The sequence below is a fragment of the Rhamphochromis longiceps genome, linkage group LG19 (genome assembly GCF_057381845.1).
Source record: "Rhamphochromis longiceps isolate RC_006_pf linkage group LG19, R_longiceps_female_GT1.1, whole genome shotgun sequence".
Taxonomy (NCBI): domain Eukaryota; kingdom Metazoa; phylum Chordata; class Actinopteri; order Cichliformes; family Cichlidae; genus Rhamphochromis; species Rhamphochromis longiceps.
The window spans coordinates 19,467,886-19,491,530 of NC_140575.1; the positions used below are offsets into that span (position 1 = coordinate 19,467,886).

The window sequence follows — 23,645 nt, forward strand, 5'->3', positions numbered from 1 at the left end:
CTACTTCAGATCACCTTTGGATATTTTGGATAGAACTCAGTTTTGTTACACCTGACAGCAGCCCTTTCCACTACTCTCCAAAGCTTTCTGTGAATCATTTTATATTATTTAATTGAATTTGGATCATCTGTACTAATCGTCAACATCATCAGTCTCAAATTTGTTGCAGCTGATCTGTTTAAAGAATTTGGCTGGTTGCCTAGTTAGAAATTAGAGGGTGCATAATAGAGAAAGATATCTATTTTTATTTTTATAAAGATATTTCAACAAAAGTTTCATGCTACAAATTCACAGGATATAAAATGATTGGTGCTCAAAATATCCTGCTGGGAACATTTATAGAGCCCCTGGTTGAGCGACATGAGTAAAGATCTGATATTTTACTTTTTATCTAAACCAACGAGAAAAAATGTGACAAACTCATTTCCCTTATACGAACAGTCAACGGAACAATTCAGCGTGCCCTCAAAACTATACGGACCAGTTTGAGTGTGGGACCTTTCCAGGAAATGCATCTCAGATGTCACCTGTTTGTTGTTTGAACCTGTAACATGGGCTTGTAGTCTGAAGGAGAGTTATGTTTAATTTAAAGTTGCTGCAGAAAAACAAAACGGTGAAATATGGAATCCCTATGCTTGTAAGTAACTTTTATGCGACGATATTTACGGAGACTAAGCAGTTTGAGCTAATATTTGCTAGCAGCGTAGCTGTTTTATGAATACATGACCCCACCGTGGTGCGTGTAAATGACTTCTTTAACCAGTTCACTCCTAATATTGAAGTAAGATCTTGTATCTGGAACTTCATAATAGTATTAGTTGTTTTTTCGTTTTGTCTTAGTTATAGTTAAATTGGGTGTTAAAGCCCATTTTGGGCATTTCCTTTCTTTGCTGTAACGACATTTATCTTTAATCGTGACTGTTTAACAGTATTTCAAACCGAATCCCAGGCTTCTATAGTTAGGTATACAAATGTGAGTCGAAGCATCTTAAAGGTTGTAGTGCTTGGTTTTGTTGACAGTTTTAGGAAGGAAGCTGTATTTGTTCGTCTGGTAGGCATACAGGCCCATACAGTGGACTAAATCATTAAGGTTTTAGATAGTTAGCAATTCTTGTTCTGTTTTGAAAGTCTTGAAAGCTACAGTGACCGCAGCATTTATTTTCTTATTTATTTATATCCACTTTAACGAGAAATACCCAAGTTATACCATAAAGTACTGTGCAAAGGTCTCGAACCATTCCTGGATTCTTTATATTTTGCCTATCCTTCCTCGTAAGTCACATCCTTATGAAATAAGGGAAATAATCGGTCAAGGACATGACAGATGACCTCACAGGTGCATTTCACCCTTCAGATCCATCTACTGTTCACCTCATCATAAATGGTGTCACTGGCTGTCAGGAAGCCACTCTTAAGGAAGGGAAACAGGAGTCATCCTGAAAATCAGTGACAACAGGTCTGTTGCAGTAATGAATAGAAATCTTATCAAATTATTGGTTCAAACTGTCACCAATATGTGCAGAGGACCTCAGGAGACAGGTACAACAATCCGTTAAACATTGTAGAGGTCTGTCATGGTTTGGGACTTCAGTTCAGCCAGTGGTGTTGGAGATCTTCTCAAAAATGATGGAATTATGAACACAGAAAGTTACCATCAGATTTGATCCACCATGAGAAAGCACGTGATCGGCAACAGCTTCATTTTTTCTGCTTTATATACTGTATTTACATGTGTGTTTATTTCAATAAATTGATTGCTGCTATTTACTGATTTACCTAGCAAAATATTACAAAGTGTGGAGTGCTTCCAGACTTTTGCACGGTGCTGTAGATAACCACAATGCTTATGGTTCCATTCTCTTATATTTCTTATTTCAGTTGCTGGTAGTTGGTGGTTCCTTTGGCTTGCGGGAGTTCACACAAATCCGGTATGATTCCCAGAAGATCAGAAAAAGGGTTTGTAGTTTGATTCCTTTTGTATTTTAAGAAGAAGAAAAAGGATTTGGTCGAGGTTTATTCAAAGTCAGTTAATTGTCAGTTACATTTAAACTCCCAGATCTTTATGGTTACATAAACTGTTAAGTGGGAAGACCCCTTCCTATACAATGTAATTAAGTGTACAGTTAGCGGGTAAAATAATTTCTCTCTGTACAATACAGTAGACAGTGTGCAAGTTCTCCACCCAGTGGTTGGAACTGTAATTGCAGCAGATTTCCTCCCAAGTGTAAGGTGTCAAAACAAAACACACTTTGTCTCATTGTTAAGACTCCTGGATTGTTACAGATTAGTACAGTGTGGTCAAGTTTTAAGACATCTGAATTGAATACTTAGTCTACCCATCTTTTCAGACAAGCGGTAGAGTCGGTAGAAGAGCAAGCTGGGAGAACAAGTTCTAATAATACATTAAATGACAACCAATTCATTAAAATGATAAAAGGTTGGGCATTTATTAGAAGGCATTACAGTCTGATAAGCTGGCTGTGAGGGGAAGTAATAGCACAAGTTTTGTGTTATTTTATTTCGACATACGTTGATGCGTGATACCTGGGTGGGAGCCAGATAGCAGGGGCTTCTTTTCTTATTACTGTCCATGTGAAGCAGCACTAGACTGATGATGATGATGATGATGATGATCATCATCATCATGGTGGAGGAGGAGGAGGGCATTGGGCCCCTGGCACTGTGCCTGTGCAGCAGCCCCCACACGTATCACTCTCTTCTGATTGGGCCTGCAGCAAAGAGAATCTTGTTCCTCTCTCTCTGACACTGTGGAGTAAATGTTGAACTCTGCTGTGTGTGTGTTTGCATGTATAATTTAATGCATGGCATATCTAAAAAGTTGTATGCTCATGATTAAAACCACTCTTACTGTTTTTAGCTTGCCTGTTATTGGCCAGTTTCATTCTTTTGTTCTCGCAGATAAGTGCTCACTTAAGTCAGTGAAGCCACTCAGAGTAAGTCACTGTGTGATCCAATTTGCATCTTCCCTTCAATGATTTGATTTAGCCTGTTGGCAGAGATGAACCTGAATGCCTTTTTTTTTATTCCCTGTTCAGATTTTTGTGAACTTTCTTTATTTCTGGCATACCCAGTTTGTACCCAGTTTCAGCTGCTAACACCTCCACAGCAGGTACCTGACTAACTTAGGCAATTAATTCCCTGGTGTCAATGCTCTAGAATATTCTATATATTATTAATAGGCTGTAGTAATGTAGGTCTAATTGTAAATCAATCATGGTGTTATGAAATTCATCAGTCAGCTGTGTAACTGCAGCATTATTGCTGTGAAATATTAGAACTCATTAAAAGTAATGATTCGGAATGGGATTCATTTCAGCCCTATTCTCAGGCAAAATCAATTTGAATTGCAAAGTCCTCATAACTCGACTGGATTCAACTCTCTCTCCGATAACCTTCTTGTGTGTGTGTGTGTGTGTGTGTGTGTGTGTGTGTGTGTGTGTGTGTATATGTAACTGAACTGGGTAATGTTGATGGCAATTCAAGGAGAACAATTTGTACAGTAAAACAGGGTAAATTGGATCCTCCCTCTGGGTTTAGAGAGTTCTACACCGGTGAGACAAAGTGTAGAGTGTTTCTTACTTCTATTTATAGTCACAAGGAAAGTAGTTCACCTCTTCTGCATATGTCATCTTTTAAATAGCATAATACATAATATTTAATAACATTGTGGGAAATGAAATGGTGACCTCATTTGCAAGTTGCAACTATACAAACCTTCTCTTACCTCATTTTAGTACTTTTAATTTCCTCTTAACAAACTATCTACAAATCAGTCATTCAAGCAAGGGGAGCCTTTGCATAATCTCTTTATTTCTTACTGTTGGAATTTAATTCTGTGACGCTGTGACAGCTAAGTAAACATTTTGTTTCCCCTCTTTTTTCCCCCATCCTGCAGTTGGATCCTTCACTGGAGGCTAAAGTGAACATCCAGAGGCAGCCGGTCATACTGGAAGAAGAGTACGAGGTAAGGGGAACAAGGCTGTGAGACTAGCAGTGGAATAGATCAAAGACTGACTTGTGTAGTGTGTCTGCAAGAAAGCTGGGAGAGCAAAAATCATGCTTTTAAGTGTCAAAATGCCTCACTGACAGAATTTTTGGTGCATTGTTAAAAATTTTAAGTACCAGGTTAATTTACAGGAAAGATTGACAAGATAGTGAAACCTGCTGTGATGTATGGTTCGGAGAAAGTGGCACAGACAAAAAAGACAGGAGCTGGAGGTGTGGCAGAGGAAGAGATGCAGAAAGTGAAGATTTGGATGTGGACAAGATTGAAAATTAGTACATCGGAGGGACAGCACAGATTGAGTGGCTTGGAGACAACGCTGAGATGGTTTGAGGATGGTGGATGTATTAGACAAAAATGTTAAATATGGAGCTCAATAAGGCAAGAGGAGAGTTTGTGTGACAGAGGAGGATGTTAGCATAGGATGAGATGGGGGCAGATGATCCTCTTTTATATTTTTTTGTTTGTTTTTTCATTCAAGGCATCTTGGAGTTTAACTCTGCCTCTTGTGGGTTTTTTGCTTTGCAGAAGCTAAAGGAGATGAATTTGGACGAATGGAAGAACATCCGTGGCCCTCGTCCCTGGGAGGACTCCAGGGAGTACCAGGAGCAGCAGCGCAGGAAGCTGAGCAATAAAGACTGAGACTGGAGGACATCAGGCTGAGCAGGCACACACACAAATACACACCGGGAACATTACAAGAATGAACTGTGGAGAGACCTGAGATTCAGTTATGGTAGTCTCTGCAGCTTCAGGGCCTGGACTCTTTTGTCTTTGCTTGTGCAGGAATTCAGACTTGGGGAATATACATTAATAGGCGATAATGGTTTCTTCTGGTTGTAACATGTTCACAGCTATTAGTCAGACTGATGTATCATCAGGACCATTTCTGCGTTCACAGATAAATTCATGTGGTGTCCAATATTAAGTAATATTATTATTAATATATATTTATATAGATATAATGCAGTCATAAAACACATGCTGTCTCCATTGTTTTCAGCACGTGGAGCAGAGTAGGCTTCACACCTGAATACGTGGTGGTGCAGAGTCAAGCGGTGTTTTCTGATTTGCTGGGAAGTTGATAGACAATGACTTTATCATCATTTTTTTACACCCAAAATACCAGCATTGTGATTGGCTCAAGCTGTCCATTACTACTATTATTATGCCATAGAAGCAAAACTGGTGTTATAATAAAAAAAAAAGTTGATACTTATAATTTAATGCACAAATATAAATCAGGTGTCACCTGTCTCAGCCAGCAGGTGGCCCATCTGTGTCCTGCTGCATCTTCCACAAAGAAAGGATTATATATCCATGTATGATTTACATGACTCAATAAATTATTGTTGTTTATCCACAGTGTTGCCTTCACTTTCATTTTGTTTTTGACAAAAGCTGGTGGATGTGGTGGGTCTTTGTTTACAATGGTATTGCATTGATTTACCAGTTGGAAGCATAAAGGAATAAATAAGAGAACAGTCCAGCCTTTCCTCAGGCTTTATACTTCTCGACAGTAATCTGTTTTTCTGACAGTTATTACTTTGCACTGCAGTGGATTTATTGTGCTTATAATAGAAATAGTATTACCTTTTTGCTTTTTTGGTCCTAAAAACAAAAGAACATGATATTTTCTGTATGCAACAATGGCCCTAGATTCGTACGTTTAGGTAATGTGTGGGTGAGTGACAGATAATGCATGTGCTGCCTCATCTCATTCAGCTGTGAAATGAGATGTAATGAATATTCTTCAGGTGCATGAAAATGTCTTGGGATACATTTTCCGCAATCCCTTTTTTACGTTCCTGACTTTTGAGCTGTTTTAATACAGAGTGTTCTTGGGCTCAGGAAACAAACAGCAGATCATATGTGAGGGTTATTTTTCCCATGCACAGGTTGTACAAAAATACATCTTGCTCAGAGTGCTGTTTTGTCATAGGCTGTTTGAATGTGTGGCAAAGCGCCATGAAGTAGCAATCGCCTCTTATCCGCCAAACACCTCTGAATAACAAAGCGGAGTAATCAAGTGTTTATAACAGGATTAGCGGATCACATCAAAGCTCTTGCGTCAGGCGGAGGGTTGATAAAAATGCCTGGTGTTTTGCGAAGAGGCTTCTAAAATTAGAATAGCCACATGTTGGTGCATTTGTAATCTTAGAGGTGAATCACACACTCGTGCTGGATGCTCCACCGGGTGGCTCCAGGGCTGTTTTTGATTAGATGAATACTGTCTAGAAATAAGAACTACAGCGAGGATGCTGCTGTTTCTTTGGGACAGAAAAGATATTGAGTTTGATGATGCTCATTAAGCTTGGCCTCAATATACTGAGGGGTTAGCTGTGGTGGTGGAAAAAAATATTATTTTCTTTATTAAATAACAGGAACATTTGAAAATGTGATACAATAAAAAGTGACACATTCAAAGTCTAAGTAAAAGAAGCACTACAATCAGACTAACAAACAAATCAAACAGTTGTGGTAGAAAGGGAACTGGCAGTGTGTTTTTTCGTGATGCGGAAAAGTATTCCATCAATTTTGACAAGATCATCAACATCACTGGATGAAATGCAGCCAAAAACCCTAAAACATTCATGAAAAAGCAGCCAGTGTCCAAAGAAAAACTTTGAAAGACGTTAAGAGAACCTAGAAAACTATTACTCATGATCATTTTTTCCAAAAATAACGAAATATAAAATTAAAAATCTGGCTCCTAGAAAGCAAAGATATAAAGAAATGGGGGTAGCTCAAGATTTTTCCGTGGACATGATAAATATTTGTCAGCATGAACGTGGTTGATATTAACATGGTAACAAATGGATCCCAGCATGATAGTATTAGCAGTTAGCTTCCTCACAGATGTCCTTTCATCACTGCAGACTTTTGGCGTCGGTCTCCTAAACACAGATTGCACCGTGTCCTGGAAAAAAAACAAAACAAAAAAAAGAAACAAAAAGAAACAAGATTCTTGGACGAAGTGTAACACATGTCTAGGAAAGTGGGCCCTTCTCTTGCTAGCAAGGAAATCTCTAGAAGACAAAATGATGTGTGAAATTAGGTGAGGTGGCTTTGCTTTCAGCTAAACATCCCACTCATTTAGCCGTTTCTTTATTTCCTCCACACTGTCCTACTTCACTGTACATTATATGGAAGTTATTTAGCTCAGTGTTTGGTGAACCGTGTAACCTTGTTAATTGTGTACGGCTCTACAGCCTCGCAGCTTTTCCACAGAGCCTACTTCAAGTGAGTCACGTGAAGAAGACTTAAGAGCGCTGAAGCAAAAGACATGTTACAGCTCTACAGTTCTACGATGAGGAGATATAGCGGGGGTGTAGTCATCAGAGGCCAAAATAGGTCAGCCTGGAAGGGCTTGCTATCGTAAGTGAGCTGCCAAGATGTGTTATGAGATGGAGCCCATATTTGAAAAACATACGCCCATTCACATGCACATCAATTTTTTATTAGAGAATGCAAGAAAATGCAATTAAATATTAAGTGGACAAGGCTAAACAAGGGGGAAATGAAATTCAATATTTACCGTGTTGTTTGATGAGAACTAATGAAGTTTGAGAAACAAGAATTGTGGAGTCGGTTGAGATTCTGGGCAATGTGACAACTGGGGCTCTCAAAATAATCTTGAGCATCTTCCAGTGGCCCTATTCAGCTCTGGGGCCCCTCCATCAGTCGATTCCCCCTTTAATTAGCAGCCCTGCAAGTCTGGTTTTTAATCTGCCAAATCATCACAACTCTGATGTGGAAACTCTGCAGAAAAAGCGTTCTGCTCACAGTCCTTTTGGCCCTTGATGAATGAAAAATTCCCTCTCCGCAGATTCACTCACACATTCCCCAGATGATGATTAATTACCACTGGTATTATCTCATGAGAAGACATTTTTCACAAGGATTGAAGACATGACTATTCACTTCAGTGAGAGAAATGCAGAATATAATATCTCATTTGTCATCATCGGGTGAATTCTCACACCAGACTGAAATCACAACGTTTTGATATTTGTTACTTAATGCTAATCAGTGACAGCTTAACCAGCAGACTGTCACTTATATAGGGAATGGTAGTTTGATTAAAAATCATCACCAGAAAATTAAAAAGAAATACTGTGTCACTTTGATGACACAAAGTAAACACTGGAGAATTGATTCTTTCCAGGAACTGTATTTAATGTGATCTTTGACGTTAGCATCAATGCTGTTGTTTTAAAGCTGCAATAAGCAGAAAGTTTGAAATCTTTAAGTCACAGAGACTGATGTTCGGATTTTTGATGAATTTGCTTTTTAGAGAACTCGATGTACAGGCATGGTTTAAAAAAAAAAGAAAAAAAAAAAAAGAATGTATGCCCACTATGTCCAGATTTGACATATCTGGACATAATAAAAAAATATCTAGTTCTCACCAGGTGTTAATATCTCAATATTATAAACAACAACAACACATATTACAGAGTGTTGTTATTTAGTTAAAAAAAAGCCAAGTACACACCATGATCCACTTTTAGCAGCAATAACTTGCAGTAATAACTTTCTGTTTGATTTTATCACTCTCACATCAATGTGGAGGAATTTTGCTTTGCTCTTGTTATTTCAATTCATTGAGATTTGCAGAAATTTGTTCATGCAAAACAAACAAAGAACTGCACACATCTGTATTGCACTCATTTGATTTCGGCACCATTTTCTCTGCAATAAGTTCAAAAAGGCCAGTTTAGTTAGTACTTGTGGAAACCCCTCCTGCATGCCTATGTCCTTTTTAGTAGGGTAGTCACTCGCTAACTGTCTATTGTCCTCTGTATTATAATTGACTGAGGATTTGAATATTCTTCCTGGCTGGGGGCAAAATAATTAACATCATGGAAGAATAACTTGTGCATATCATCACAGATACAAGGCTTTCACTGTAATATATCAATATAGAGTTATATATTTTAAAGAAACATTGATTTTTCTGTCTAAATTCAGTCATCTATCAGTTAAAATGTTAATAACTCAATTATTAAACTTAAACTTTGTTTCATGATGATGCCTGGTATTAGACTCCAGTCAGTATCAGTTTGTAGTTTCAGGATTTTCTATGTTTTATCTGTGAAATTTTATACATTAAAGGAAAATAACAGAGTTTTATCAAATATGAAAACGGTCTTTAGTTAGGGAGAGCCTTCATCACCCTTCTGAGTCTCAGAGAGATGCAGAAAATAGAGACTTTTACTACCTGGAGGAGGGGGAAGAGAGGAGGAAAAGTGAGTCGAGAAATGGCCCTTGTGCTTATTTTATTTAGGCCCGCTTTCTCTCTTTTTCTTTCATTTCTATAAATAGACAGACGCTTGGCAGCTGAGGGGGTAGTCCACGCAGAACAAATGCACCCCCTGGCTGTTTCACTTCATTCGCCACATAATGAGCCAGACGGAACACGCACAGATCGCCGCCGTCACTTCCACTCTCCCCGCGACCGAGGCAGGGGCCACAAGTTGCCATGGAGATGTGGCTGTGGGGCACAGGGGCCCGGGCGATGTGACGCTAAGTCCCTCAGTCGAACTGACCTCTCCGCCTTGATCTGTGTCTCATCCGGTCTTCCTTCATATCGCCATCCCGTACTTTTGATGCTCCACCCTCCATCCTGTCCTTCTGTCTTTCATTCAGCACCATAAGGCACAAGGGAGACGAGTAGATGAATGTGGAGTCCAGTGTCCTACACTCGTCTTCTGTGCACCGTCCCTCTGATGTAATGGAGTCGGTGCGGGTATCCCTCACTCACCCATCTTCCCCTGCAAATATATTCCGGACCAGTGAACCACTGAATGCTCAGCTCCAATAGCTGCAGCTGCGGAGGTGGCACTCTTCATAGACAGGCTACACTATGTGAGCAAATACTGAAGTAAAAGTGCATTTATCATATATTTGGGAAAGCTTAGTGGTTCCTCTCTATCTGCACTCAGTACAAATTTATGGACTGTCAGGTTTTTATTTGAGGAGAGGATTTATTGGTGCACAGTGGTAAAGCTTTTATTGCATTATAGAAAAAATAACCAGCTCGTCCTCTCAATTTGATTATGTGCATCCCCACCTAATCAAGCCAAAGCATGTATGTCTGGATGATGGGATAAAGGTGATGGTGTTTGGCTAGATGCCACAAAAAGAAGAAAATATTTCTAGTGCAGTGGAGGTGTGAGCTGTTCTACTATATTAGGATTTTTCCTTCTGGGACTACAACATTGTGAGTATATTTATATGGCAAACATATTCAAACATTTGAGCAAATTCTTGCAGCACATTTTGTACAGCAATCTACTGTTATTTGTAAGCATAGATGCGGAATAAAAATGCTGGTCGCCCTATGGTGTGATTTGTTCCCATTTCTTGAGCTGAATATATGAGAAATGCCAAAGATAACACTTTGCTGGGCATAAAATAGATTTTTGTTTTGTCCCAGACAGCCATTAGCTGAAAACTCGGCATATCTCAGCAGGGTCCAGGGAACTAGAAGGACAAAGAAAAAGTGCCAGGCCTAAAAATTATCTACAGCAGATGAACTATGTCTTAAAGTCACGTCCTTAAGAAAAACAAAACAATCAAACAAAACTGACAAAGGACATAGGAGAGGTTGATCTTCCCCATTGGTTGATCCATCTACTGTTCACCGAAGCCTCATCTGAATCCTGGACCTCAGAGGTCTCAGTGGATGGTGGTAGCTCTCAAGAAACCAAGTGTGGAGAAAAAGCTGAGGTGTGCCAAATTACACAAGAACTTGACTGAAAATCTCAGACAGCAGGTCTTATGGAGTGATGAATCCAAATTCTAAATTTTTTGTTCAAGTCATCGTCATGCACGAAGGAGGTCAAAATTGATGGAATTATGAACACAGAATAGTACAATCAGATTTTAATCCACCATGCAATACTATCTGAAATGAACTAACTGTCAACTGACCTAATTTTTTCATGGGGAATGATCCCAAACAAACTGCCAACGCAGTAAAAGCATGCCTGGATAGAAAAAACTCACGGTAGAAGACGACCAGTCCTTGATTGGACTTCTTCAGAATTAGATGATAGATCTTCTTCTGATACATCCTGGGTGGTGGTAGTGTGTGTCAGCTCATCTCAAGGATAGAAGGGGCTACCAGATGTGGTCACAGGTTTCTCATGACATTACAAATGCTACAATCAAATGTCTACATGGTAGATAACACTAAAACTAATGTATAATGCCAGACAGCCATTTAGCTAAGCAGTGAAAACCAAATGACCCTTCAGCCTAGCCATATTTTGATTTAAATCACACTCCATGCATCTTTTAAGTCTTCAGAGTGACTGCCATCCCTGCGATCCTGATGCAAGGTGACTCTCTACCTTTCTTGTTTCACAGGTTCACCGTTCATTACCACCTATTGTAAGTGGACGTCGCCTAGGGGGTGATGTTGATGTTAACTTTCCTGATGACCGCTCCCTCCTGTTTCTCTCTCTGGCCGCTCCCACAGTGCCTTTGCCTGGGTGGGCAAAGTTGTTGCATCTCAATCCTACAAATTATCAGCAAGTGCCGAGTGCAGCACAGAGAGAGAGAGTGAAATTACGAATCAGAAAATGCAAGTGCAGCACTATTCTCTCCTGCTATGCTGTTTTATTCCCCACTGCTGCTGGTGCTCCTGCGTGGTGTGGCATGCCGTTGTCAAGCTTCTTGTGGTAAAACAGTGAAGAGAGAAATTAGCAAGGAGGAGCTGGAGAAAAGTTGCCTTATTCTGAGAATCAATGTCAGCAGTCAGTTTTCAGAGCTAAGACCATCAAGCCACCCTCCCCCTTGTAAGTGCTGCTCCTCTCAGTGGGTAGCACAAGCAGGCCTGGTGTATAATCCATTAATCATCACTAAATGCATTGAGGACTTTGATGAGAGGGGCAAGAGCAGGCATTGAATTCCAATCATGTGATGCATGCTGGGTGCAGGTACACTTAAGCACCACCAGTATGTCCAGTGTATTCTCAGCCTCCACCCTTTTTCCTGCAGATAAGAAAACTTCATTAAAAATCCAACTGTAGTCTCCATACTAATTACAGCATTGCATGTAGAGGAGTGGAGGATGGGGGAGTGCTAGTGGTTTGGACTACCTGGACAGATTGGCTCATCATAGCACCCCTCCCCCTCTTTACCTCCGCACTCCTCACACACAGACGCACGCACACAAAAACACAGTCTGTCTATTTGGGGAGTGATTGTTTTTGAATCTCAGACTTGAATTCAACAAGCATGGAAATCTGAAGAGGCTAATGAGATTCTGTACCACAGTGCCGGACTATGTAATTAAAATCGGATCCAATTGATTTTTCCTGCTTTGCATACAGGCTCCGTCCCAACAGAGAGGGACTCTGCATGCTGCAGTAAGAGTCTATCCGTGTTGTTTCTAGACAGGGGAATAATTATTCATTATTGATTAACTGCTAATTATTTTAAAAGACTTAAATACCAGAATTAATTTTACATACAGTTTGGTTTGCTCTGGGAGTTTAAGGATTTTTCCCCCTCCCTCACAGTGCCTCAGGCCTGTATGATGCTATAATTAGAGGTGGTGGTGGTGTCAACATCCTCCTGCTTTGCTCCCGTCTCTGGGGCTTCGTCTGTCTCGTCAGCAGGGTGATTGTGCTGCATCAAGGACTGTGTGCCCAGCGAAGCTCTTATTGACTAGTAATGCATATAACTGGAGATAGAGATCATCGGGTTGTGCAATGCAACTAAACAATGGGCACAACAACACAGAAGAGCTGATGAGAGATCATTGAGAATGTGTTCAGCAGGACCACCAAGTGATCCCTTGTCGATGGTAACCATATTCAAATAACTTGAATGAGTTTCCTTTTATGAAAGAATTATATGTATTAGTACATATTGATGTTATATGTTTTAATATTTCTAATTCCTTGGTGATTTGATACATTTATAAACACATGCATCCAATATAAGTACAAACATGATATAAAAGCTTTTTTTGCCCTGTTGTTTTGTTACTTATAGTTAAATTACACCTTTTGTGCCCTGACACATTCAGTATGTTTTCATGTACTCCATCTGATTTTCTCAAGATCATTAATAGAATATATCCTATTCTAATGTTACACCTCTAAAGGCAGCCTTTATCCCTAATGCTGATACTAATTAGGGTGGTAAATGGAAGTGGAATAGTAATTATATTATACTATTTTCTACTCTTACTGAGCACTCAAAGTGCTTTCTGCTTAGTGAATGACCTGCTCTGCCTCCTGAGCCACAGCCACCTGGATATAATTTGTATGTTGACAACTTGTGTGATTGATTGTACCGCTGCCTGATGACAATATAATGCATCAAATGTGGGTTTAACTAGCAGGAACGACAGATTGTGGCGCCATCAATTTATTGCTTATTTTTCAGGGACTTCTGTATTATAAACGTCCAACAAAGACTCTTATGAAAAAGCTTCTGTCGCCTGATATGAAACATAATAAATAACAACAAGAAGCACCATGTCGTCACTGAACATGCAGTTCATCCAATGGCCACTTGAGGCTTGTTTTTTATAGATACCCATGCTAAAACGCCAACAAGAATTAAGAAGACAGCAGACAGCTTCAAAAAAGTATTGTATTTTAAATCTCACACGTTTTATTTGTGTTAATGAATATTTGCCACTTCGAACACAGGTGTCTTTAGGCAACAGATGGCTGCTAAACTGAGTCACTGAATTGGACCTCTTGACAGAGATTAAGTTGTTGGTTACTTTTGGAGCAAATTTTAATGTCATTATTTCACAAATCATAATTAACTGTACTAAGGGAGCTCGAGGAGGTGGTCAGGAAGAAGGAGGTCTTGACATCTCTGCGTAAACTGCTGCCTCCACGACCCGGACTTAGATAGTTGGTAGAAGATGGATTGATGTCCACCACTCCAAGTCCACCTCTGAGTGACTCCAAAACAACAGAATGAAGGTTTTGAAGTGGCCTGGTCAAAGTCTGGAATATATCATATTGAGATGCTTTGGAATGACCTTAGAAAGCCTGTAATACTAGAGAGGCCCTCCAGTGTGGCTGATTTAAAACAATTATGGAATAATTGTTATTTAATAGTAATAATAATAGTAATAATAATAATAATAATAATAATAATAATAATAATAATAGTGGGCCAAAATTCCTCCACAGCAGTATGAAAGAGTCTGTGTCAGTTACAGAAAACACTTGATTGCCGTCTTGCTGCCATGGCTCTAACGAATGGTTCTAACTGCCTGGTAAGGACACCTGTCACTCAACACAGATATCTGACTGACTCAGTCCTTCTGGTGGAAGAGTTATAAAACTAATTCCCCTCACCCCACAACTTTTCTGAATGATGTAGAGGTAGCCATTTTTAACATGATAATCCAGGAGGATTGACTCCCTTTTGCAGGCAGCCTCTAGTGGCACCTAGGGGAACTGCCATTTTTGTCACTTGCCCTGCTTGGATTCAGCTGTAGCTTCTACTAACCAAGCTGGGAAGCATTGGCTGATAACTTCGTCTTTGAGATCAGCCATCATGACATAACAAAGTAAGTTAAGAGTTTGTGTGAGTAAAACACGTGTGCTGATGTGTTGGGCCTTTAATGTTTGCTGGTATTTTAAGTTGGCTCTTTAAGTGCATGCCTACAGCCATTGTAGGTTATATAATAATGCTCATAAGATGGAAAGAAATTGTTAAGATTAGTCCATCGTATCATATACACGTATCCAGCGTATCCGCGCGTTATTTCTGTAGGAATACCAAATAATAATAATAATAATTAGTATCTGTGGGATGTAGCCAGCCAGAGTAATTTTCATCTCGCTTCTGTGGCATATTGTATTTCCTAGAGTTAACAAATGGTCTAAAGAACTAATAAAAAGAAAAACAAACAGGAAAAAACAGCAATCAGTTTTTGTGTCAAAACCTTTGTGATTTCCTACCTCTCGATTATCCCCTTCCTCTCATTCTTAGCAGCAGCGGACTGTGGGTCTGGAAGAGATTCACGGTTTGTGTTGCAGGTTTCTTCTCTCAGCTGATGGTGACGTAGTTGCGCGCCTAACCGAGTCTGTCTGTGTGACTTTTAGAAATGGGGGGCGGAGGGCTGTAGGGCGCAACCATTTCACACCATCGTCGCGTGAGAGTGGTTCTAATATTGACAACTATACAAATTTTTTAAATATTACTCACGCGAGGACGGCACGCTCGTCTCCAGCTTTTACTGCAAGCTGCAGAAACTGACTTTGAGGGGAGCGCACAGGAGACACACCGCGGTCATTCCGATGGTGCGCCAAGTCCAGCAGAGAGCCCTGGCAACTCAGAGAGCTGGATGCACAGCTGAGCTTTCCATGAACACACGATGTCACATCTGTAGCGAAGACAGCAGGCGGGGAGCTTTACGCCAGTGTCTCTAACAGCTACATCACAGATTTCTTGCGCTACCGCAGCCGAGAGAGGAGGAGGAGAGCGCTGATTCACGGCTTGCAGGAGGAGGGAGAGCCGTGCGGACAGGCTAAGAGGATCCATCTCCACCAAGGCTGCAACCTTAAAATACTGACCACCCCCCTCCTCCTCCTCCCTTGTCACTGACAGCTTTGCGACCCGGTCAATCCGTCAGACGGGGAGGATCTGGGCAGGAGGGCGCCAAGGCAGAAGAAGACCAAAGGCGATCACCTCTGACCAGTTTGATCCAATCGCCAATCTCGAGCAGGCTGGAGACCGAGACAGCGGCATCACTGGGGGATTTTGGTCCGAGGAGCACGTTAGACTAAAGAGATCCAAACAGCGAGGTTATTTTGAGACTGTTGGCAGGCTGATCTGCGCGGTAAAACAATAATAAAGGGGGCGGACAGGAGCTATTTCGCAGTCGCTAAACTCCCCGGAATACAAATCCAGGTAGGTTACAATGAATAAGGCATGATTCAAACTCGCAGGTATGTCTATAGAACCTAGTCTTCGTGACATGGAGGGCAACTTGGTATGCAGAAGACAGAATTTTAAATATAATATGCTGCTGAACACGAATCACATTACATGCGTTTTAAGATGCAAAAACAGGCGATAGCTGGATGCGGTCTGTCACTCCGGAGCGCTTCATTCTGCCCAGGCTTTAACCTGTCTGTCCGCTCACACTGCTCCTCGTGATTGTGCAGATATGATCCATTGCAACGGACTGAAATGGATTCGTGATACACTCTAATGGGTGTGCCATTAAAATAATTGGCGTCTGGCAACGCAACTGAAGGATACCGGTTGTTACAGCTTGCCGAGCTCATCATTGCTGGTGATTGGCTGAACACCTGGACTTCCAGTTTCACGTATGTGCTTTTATGTTTACGTTTATATCCCGGATTCTCCTGTACGCTGTGTCTCAATTGGGAGTTAATATCTGAAGACGAGTGTCTCCTAGACATGTGCAGCCCAGGCCTGCATGCACACTATAAGTTAAACTGCGGGCCTATAGTCTCTCCAGCAGGGATTCCCCCCTCAGGTAGTACTGACACTGGTACGGAGAGCGAAACGGCCTTCTGATGATTAATCAGCAACAGCTGCGGCTCCCTGTCTGCTGAGTCCATGTTTCACGGATCTCAGATAGCCTCCTTAAACAAGACCCCTCTTCCCAAAATAGAGAAAGAGCAACTGTCTCGTCCATAATGCTATCTGCATCTGTCAGGACATATAGAAGGGGGTGCACAGTGATTACTATATGATGCACATGATAAGAAAATGTGCATTTCTCTGTTAAACCCCGCATGGTATACTTGGATACTTTTTAAAAACTGTTTTATAATCCACAAATTGTTTACTAAAAAACGGATTTGACATCTAAGAAAAAGCTCAAAATAAAACTAACAAATATATTCTGTTCAATTTAAGGAAAGCAACAAATTGACATTTTTAGAAGCTTTAACAAGAAGAACAAAAAACACTGAAATGATGATTTTTATGCAACACTGGCCTGTGTGCTGATTAACTGGAGGCTCCCCATTACAGATAATAAATATCTGTAACACTTTCAGTTCATGTTTTAGACAACTTTTGCTAAAGGTTGTTGCTAAAAGTTGACAGGACTGCCTAATCTTAGCAAAATGAAATCAGTTTTATGCTATGCTGTTGTTGTCCTTTGATAGTAGTCTCTGTTTGGTTTTCAGGCCTGTAGGTTTCAGCTTAAAATCTCCTCAAAATGAAGCCAACAATCTGTTTGCATTTAATCTGCAGTAGCAACAATAGTATGACTCAATATTTGTTGTTAATTATCTAGATTAGTGCCTCGTCTATTAAATGTGTTTGGCATATGTAGATCAGACGTTTGGATTTTTCACCATCAAGTTCAATTATATACATACACAAAGAACTCTGCATATTCAGAATATCACTTGAACTTCATTTTCTTGAAGTAAAAAGTGTTTCAAAGTTGTGTGAATGGAGTTGAAATGTTTTCACTCTTAACTGTTTGTGGTTGAAGAGGTCACTGTTGGATTTAATTGGAAAACGTCAAATCTGATCTTTAGCCTTAATTTAGAAATGTCACTTGTGATGTGGTTCCTATGCTAATGTCCAGCATATGTTAATAACTTGGTCTTATCTGTTCATTTTTAGCACATTTCCGGGAGTTGCTGAACGGCCTCGATTAAATGCCCCTGCATTCACAATGCAAAATACAATCCTTAAAACAGTAATTAGTATGCAAATTGTTCTGTGTAGCTCCTAATTTAGGGGTCACGGTTCTAATGGTGACGCACGTAGAGTAATGGGATGGTTAAATCTCCACTGCTTAACAGCCCCCGAATGCAATTTGTGTGAAGATAGAAAATCAATATTTCAAAAACAAAATCCTCGCGGGGTCATACACCTGAACAGTCTCTCTGAGTGCTTAATGTAATTACTGTAATGAACTTTACTTTATTCCTTAAGATTATGTACTTTTGTGTCTTCGGTTAGTCAGTCAGTGAGTCAATCAATCAGCTCCTCGCTTTTAGGGCTGCAAATGCGAGGAAGGAATTTTTACATGCATAAGGAATGACTGTGCCCTTAAAACGGCAAAATCTACAGCTTAGAAAAGTACAAGTGTTTATTATTTGTCTTTTGGGAGGCATGAAAATGAGCACGACTATGGTTTACAGCTGAAATATTTCTTCCGAGCATGATTTTATTCAGCTTGTGAAATTTATAAGTCTAATGGGATAAGACAGGAGGCAGTTACCAAGCAATTGACTCTCTGTGTCCAGTGTCACTGTATGGCATTATATCTTTAAAACCTCTCTGTCAGCCTGGTAGTTTGCTCTTGGATTCGTGGGTATTTGGCTTGTTTGCCATTTTGTTTTACCTCTGTTTATCCAAGGCAGAGTGACTGAACACATTTGAGTGTTTTTCATCACTCCCCTTCCACACACATTACACTTGGAGGCACAAGAGTGCCGCTGCCTCAATTAAAGCTGCAGGAAATGACAGCAAAGTGTTAAAATCATAGGGGATCACAGCTCATTGGAAGCAGCTAGAATCAATAATTTTATATTAACTGCAATGAATGAAAGGCGTCATTTGTAGCAATAAATCAACAGCAAATTATCAGTTAACTCTGCAGGGCCCGTCTGTTCTTGCTTTGGTCCATCCATCTGTCTTCTTCTGCTTATCCAATAGCTAGGTTTCATTTGACGTAGACGTGACGTCGACGTAAAGCGCGAAATTTGACTGGCGGTCGGAAGTGAAAAAGATAAGCGCAAAATCACAGACAGACAGTACGCAAAATGCCTATGTCCTGTTGTGTTTACGGATGCTCCAGTAGGTCGACCAGAGAAACTGATAAACGGTATTTTAGGGTACCAAAAATAGCCCAACGAAGAGGAGAAAAATGGAAAATTCTAACCGAAAAACGTAGGAAAAAATGGATTTTAAATTTACGTTTACAGTCGGGAGGAGCAGAGTCTGCCAATGCCCGTGTCTGCAGCGACCACTTCGTCAGAGGTAATGTTATGTTTGCAAACGAACTTATTAGCATTAGGTTGTCGTTAAATTCTCGTTTACTTAGTGCTTTTAAGTTAGTAGTCTAATATTGACTTGATTGGGACTATAGGCTGCCCAAGTGCTTTGGATGACGAAGAGTCGGAGGACTGGGCTCCGACGGTCAATCTCGGCTACGAACGAAAACCCAGATCGGAATCAGTTCTCAAACGAGAGAAAAGAATGAAGCTTAAGGCAGAACAGCATCGATGTGCAGAGGCGATTTTGGATATGCAACAGACGGCTGAGAGCCCGGATTTGAGCCTAGTGACAGTGGAGAACAGGCTACTAACCCTGCCATACAATTGCAATGAGCTGCAATCACTTCTCCATCCTCCTTTGCAATTACCCAAGTCTTCAGAGGTGTCTCGTTAGACCGCTGAGAATGGTTTACCTTGAAACAAACAACTGTCACTCTAACGAAGTCCTAAGGATGTGGCATGTTTGTTGACGTTAAAGCCGCTACCGCTAACTGTTAGCGTGTTTAAGATAAAGCAATATAAGAACAAACACTCACCCTTGCAAACACCAAACTGTATCCATCACGGAGACGTTTTGTTCCAAGGTTGTGGACCCACCCGCTGACAAAAAAATTGTACGCCTCCAGACTCTTGAAAGCTTTCATTTGCTGCCTAGTGTAGTAAGAAGTCTGGAGGACCAAGTAGTTGGTGATATCCACAGCCTCGATAGTAGGCAAATCCTTTACTTCTGTGGTGTATTCGGACATTTTCAAAGAATACGGATCACGTCCGATATATTTTTTAACTATCTGTTTATATCTCTCCCGAGAAACGGGGTCTAAAGTTGCACAATAGCTGCTCTCCTGACTCTCCACAGTGTCCTCCATGTTTACTTCCGCCCTCCACTCAAAAATCGCGCTGCCTCCGCACGTCATCAGAACCACGTGACCGCAACCCAACTATTCAAGGTCATAGTGGGGCTGGAGACTCACACCAGCTGTCACAAGCTGAGAGGTCGGGTACACCCTGGACAGGTCGCCAATTTGTCGTGGGGCCAACAACCATTCACACTCATAACCACGGCCAATTTAGAATCACCAGTTAACCTCTGGCCTTGCAAAGAAGCCAGAGTACCCAGTGAGAACCCAGACAGGCCTGGCCAGAACATTCAAACTCCACACAGAAAGGCAAGGACCTTCTTGCTGTGAGGCGACAGTGCTAATCATCACACCAGCGTTTTACCCCTTTTTTGTTGGTCGTGATCTGGTTTTATCGTTTTGAAAGTGTTGAAAATTACCCCATAAGAGCGGTGTAATCTGCACAGCTCTTGCAGTGTAATTTTCAGCTGATTTGAGTGAAAAAGCTCAGAGAACCAGCTGCGCTCTACCTGTTCAGCACAACACTGGAGATAAACAGCGATGATATATAATGCAGCATTTAGCAGATAATATATTTCCCACAGGAGTTATTATAGTAATAAGTTGGACAGGCAATGTACTTTTTAAATTCATGACCTGTTTTGAGTTGACACAATAGAAGATGATACACAGCAAAAACAGTGTGCGGATTTCAAATTATTTAAAGTCTGTTAACTGAAAATAACACAAAGACGGAGTATCAAATGCTGAAACTCTATCGTTATTTCTTTTAAAAAAAATATGTGCTTAGGGCAAATTTGAGCAAGCAGCACATTTTAAAAAAATAGATTGCAGAAGTGCAACAAAAGACTGTCAGACCTGGTGGAACATTTCACAACAAAGCAGGTTAATAGGTAACAAGACAAGGTATAAAAATCATCCCAGAGAGCCTGAGCGTTTAAGAGGTAAAGATGAGTGGGCTTCATCTCTCTGTGAAAGACTGCATAGCCAAATGGAAAGGAGTTTTCGGGGATTTAATTAACCCTTTAAAACCGGCCAGAGCGGACATGCTCCGTTTTGCGTAACTATTTTTAAATCCCGGTAGCTCTGCAACCACATGAGCTAGCGCAATAATTTTTTTTGCATATGAAACCGGAGGAGTTGTACTTACATCTTATGCCATCAGCTTGTCCTAGGTCACAGTTTCCTTCCACATATAGTTTTGCAAAAACTGCATAAAAAGCACTTGCAGCAACAAAAACATAATATTCCAGAAACAGGCTTTGCCGATCCGATCAGCTGTTCATAACACTTCCTACGTCCATCAGCACGAACTATCGCATGTCCGCCATGACCTGCCCGAAACCGGAAGTGATGTCATTTTCGTGGAAATGTAGTTTTTTCCCATCAAGGCCATCAAGGCCTGGTGTTTTTAAAAGTTATGTTTGACTTTATGACTTTCTGTGTCGTTTCTGGGATGCTTAGGACTCATATTGCACTGCTGGAAATAGTTTATTTTGATGCATATGCTGCTTTTTTGCAAATTTGCAGTATAATATTTATTTTCGTTTTTCCTGCAGTGTATAGAAATTGGTGTATTTCAAAAATAAAACTATAAAGACACTCAAAATAAATTTCCTGTGGTGGGAAACTAGTTTGTGCAACTTTTTTGTATTTACAGTTTTGAGGGATAAGCCTCTTAAATTTCTCTAACTAGAAATATATGTTAAAAAAACAAAAACGATTTTCAATTTTTTTATAGTTTATTGCACTTTTTTGCAATTTATGTAATTACTATGCACTTAATGCATGCATATTATTAAAATTTAGGCTGTAATGGTTGTATTGATGTATAGCAACTTGAAATGCTCCCAAAAATGGCTCCACAACATGTAAAAATATAATATAAGCTCTGGCGGACTTGGTTCTATGGTAGGTCTTAAAGGGTTAAAGTATATAAAATCATTAAAATAAAACAGGAAATCTGGTGACATCTAAAAGGCTAAAAACTGTTTTGGGAATCTGAAACAAGTTGTCTTTGTAAGGTTTGAATTTACATTTGCAAAGGGGTCTAATAGCAGGGCAGGGTATAGCAGCAGCCAGGCTGTGTGGTATTTGACAAAGAATGACAGTTTAACAAGTACAGAATCATTTAATTTAACAAAACTCACAGAATCCTTAAAAATTTCTATTGCAAAACAAAGTGGACTTGATTTTTGGGATTTCAGATGGCGCGTCTTTAAAAACAGCCAACGTTCTGTTGTGGAAATCACCCAAAAGCAGCGCCAATGAACACAGTTCATCACTGCATCACAAATACAAGTTAAAACTCTTTCACTGAAAGAGAAAAACATGCATAAACATTTTCCAAAAATGCTTCCGCTGTGTCTCATTTATGGTGGCAGGTTAAATAAAAGGTTAAATATGGTCTGATCAGAGAGATTTTGAATTTGACATCTTTATCAGGGGAAGCTTTGACTACTTTAGCAGCGCAAAAGCACACCGTGCATGCATTACAACAGCATGGCCCCACTGCAAGAGGCCAGGTGTGAAACTCACCTGGCCTGTCTGTGCCTGTTCCTAAAGCATGCACAGTGTTATTAAAAGTAGAGGTAATGCGACATAATGAATAAAACTTAAAAATTTTTTTGGTATAACTGTTCATTCAAATCAGCTTTTATTTCTTTATGGAAACAGCAGTGTGAATTAATTATTGCCATTCCCAACATGTATCATGCAGAGAGGCTGACCCTGCAATCTTAAATCCTGTGTGCTTCATTGCAGTTTTTACCCCTCCACCTCAGCTTGTCACCATGCAATAAAAAGACAAGGAGAAGCTAGCAGCTCAGCAGTACTGCTCTTGATTTTAAAACAGGAAGAAGCATCTCCTTAAGCCTTTCTCAGTGGCTTCAGCAGCTCTGTAATACCTGCTTGTCAGTTTGACCATTTTCACATTTTTAAATTAAATGGTTAGTACGTGTTATTAGAGATTTATAGCACTAACAAGGGGAATGCACACATATTTTATTTAATTGCCCCCCAAGTTTACTCTCATCAGTGTCCAGGTCCAAACAAAGGCAAAAACCTGAGTTTTTAAATTCAAATTTTCTCTCGCTAAGTTATAACTTTGTCACTCAATTATTCTCCTGTTGGTTTTGTTTGTGCTCGGCGCTGTTGGTTCTCACAGGGATTGCATAGCTGGCTCCAATCCATATAAATGGCGCTGCTGATTCAGTTAAATTTAAGTTCCTTGTCTCCAGCTTCTGCTGTCATCCCATTTTCTGTCCTCCAGATCAGTGTGCTGTGCTGCAATCAACGTCTTTTTTTTTAACATTAACATCAGAGGATTGTTATATCGAGCTGAGATCGCCTCTGTATCACCTCTAAAAAGACTCATCTCTGTGGATGTTATTGAGGTTATGATCTCTCAAAAAGACATTATAGTCTTGCAAGTGATGCAATTATTTATGCCTGTGAACCATTAAATTAGAGATATTAAGGATAATTTATTCCAGAATAGATGAATTGATCTTATCAACGCTTGCACACAAGACCTTGACAGAGATTTTCCCGGTTTCTTGCAGATTTCACAGAAGGTGTGGGTTATCATTGTCCTATCCAATATTTGGCTTTTGAATTGGTGTACTTTTTAAAATATGCCACCAACTGTTTGCTATGCACACCTCCAATAAAAGTTTTTTCAGCTTTCCAAATTAGCCAGCGGTCCACCCGGATGATATCATATCCAAAAACATCACCTGGGAGTTCAAGTAGTTGGTGTTATTGTAAGAGCCT

General features: G+C 40.2%; 2 protein-coding genes across 5 annotated transcripts in view; both read left to right on the forward strand.

The window, feature by feature from the left end:
* Positions 1-496: 496 nt before the first annotated feature.
* On the forward strand, positions 497-5,389 carry cox16 (cytochrome c oxidase assembly factor COX16). The gene is made up of 4 exons (XM_085392523.1): positions 497-637; positions 1,879-1,956; positions 3,917-3,985; positions 4,553-5,389. The coding sequence occupies exons 1-4, from the start codon at positions 578-580 to the stop codon at positions 4,664-4,666; spliced, it is 321 nt and encodes a 106-aa protein (XP_085248649.1). The 5' UTR covers positions 497-577; the 3' UTR covers positions 4,667-5,389.
* A 9,818-nt stretch (positions 5,390-15,207) lies between these two features.
* The window catches only part of slc8a3 (solute carrier family 8 member 3), a 136,992-nt gene continuing 128,554 nt past the window's right edge, over positions 15,208-23,645 (forward strand). For 3 of the 4 annotated variants that reach the window (XM_085392521.1, XM_085392517.1, XM_085392520.1), the window contains exon 1: positions 15,208-15,928. The gene's annotated coding sequence lies outside the window, so the exon portion shown is untranslated. Of the gene's footprint in view, positions 15,929-15,948; positions 18,998-23,645 lie in introns of those variants that run through there. The other variant, XM_085392519.1, reaches the window with a different exon arrangement.

What these genes read in the sequence shown, in the direction of transcription:
- cox16 (XM_085392523.1), top strand. Translation starts at nt 578, where the DNA reads ATGTTTAATTTAAAGTTGCTGCAGAAAAACAAAACGGTGAAATATGGA. An exon ending in AATATGGAATCCCTATGCTT is followed by an intron (nt 638 to 1,878) that starts GTAAGTAACTTT and finishes TTCTTATTTCAG; the next exon opens with TTGCTGGTAGTTGGTGGTTC. An exon ending in TACTGGAAGAAGAGTACGAG is followed by an intron (nt 3,986 to 4,552) that starts GTAAGGGGAACA and finishes TTTGCTTTGCAG; the next exon opens with AAGCTAAAGGAGATGAATTT.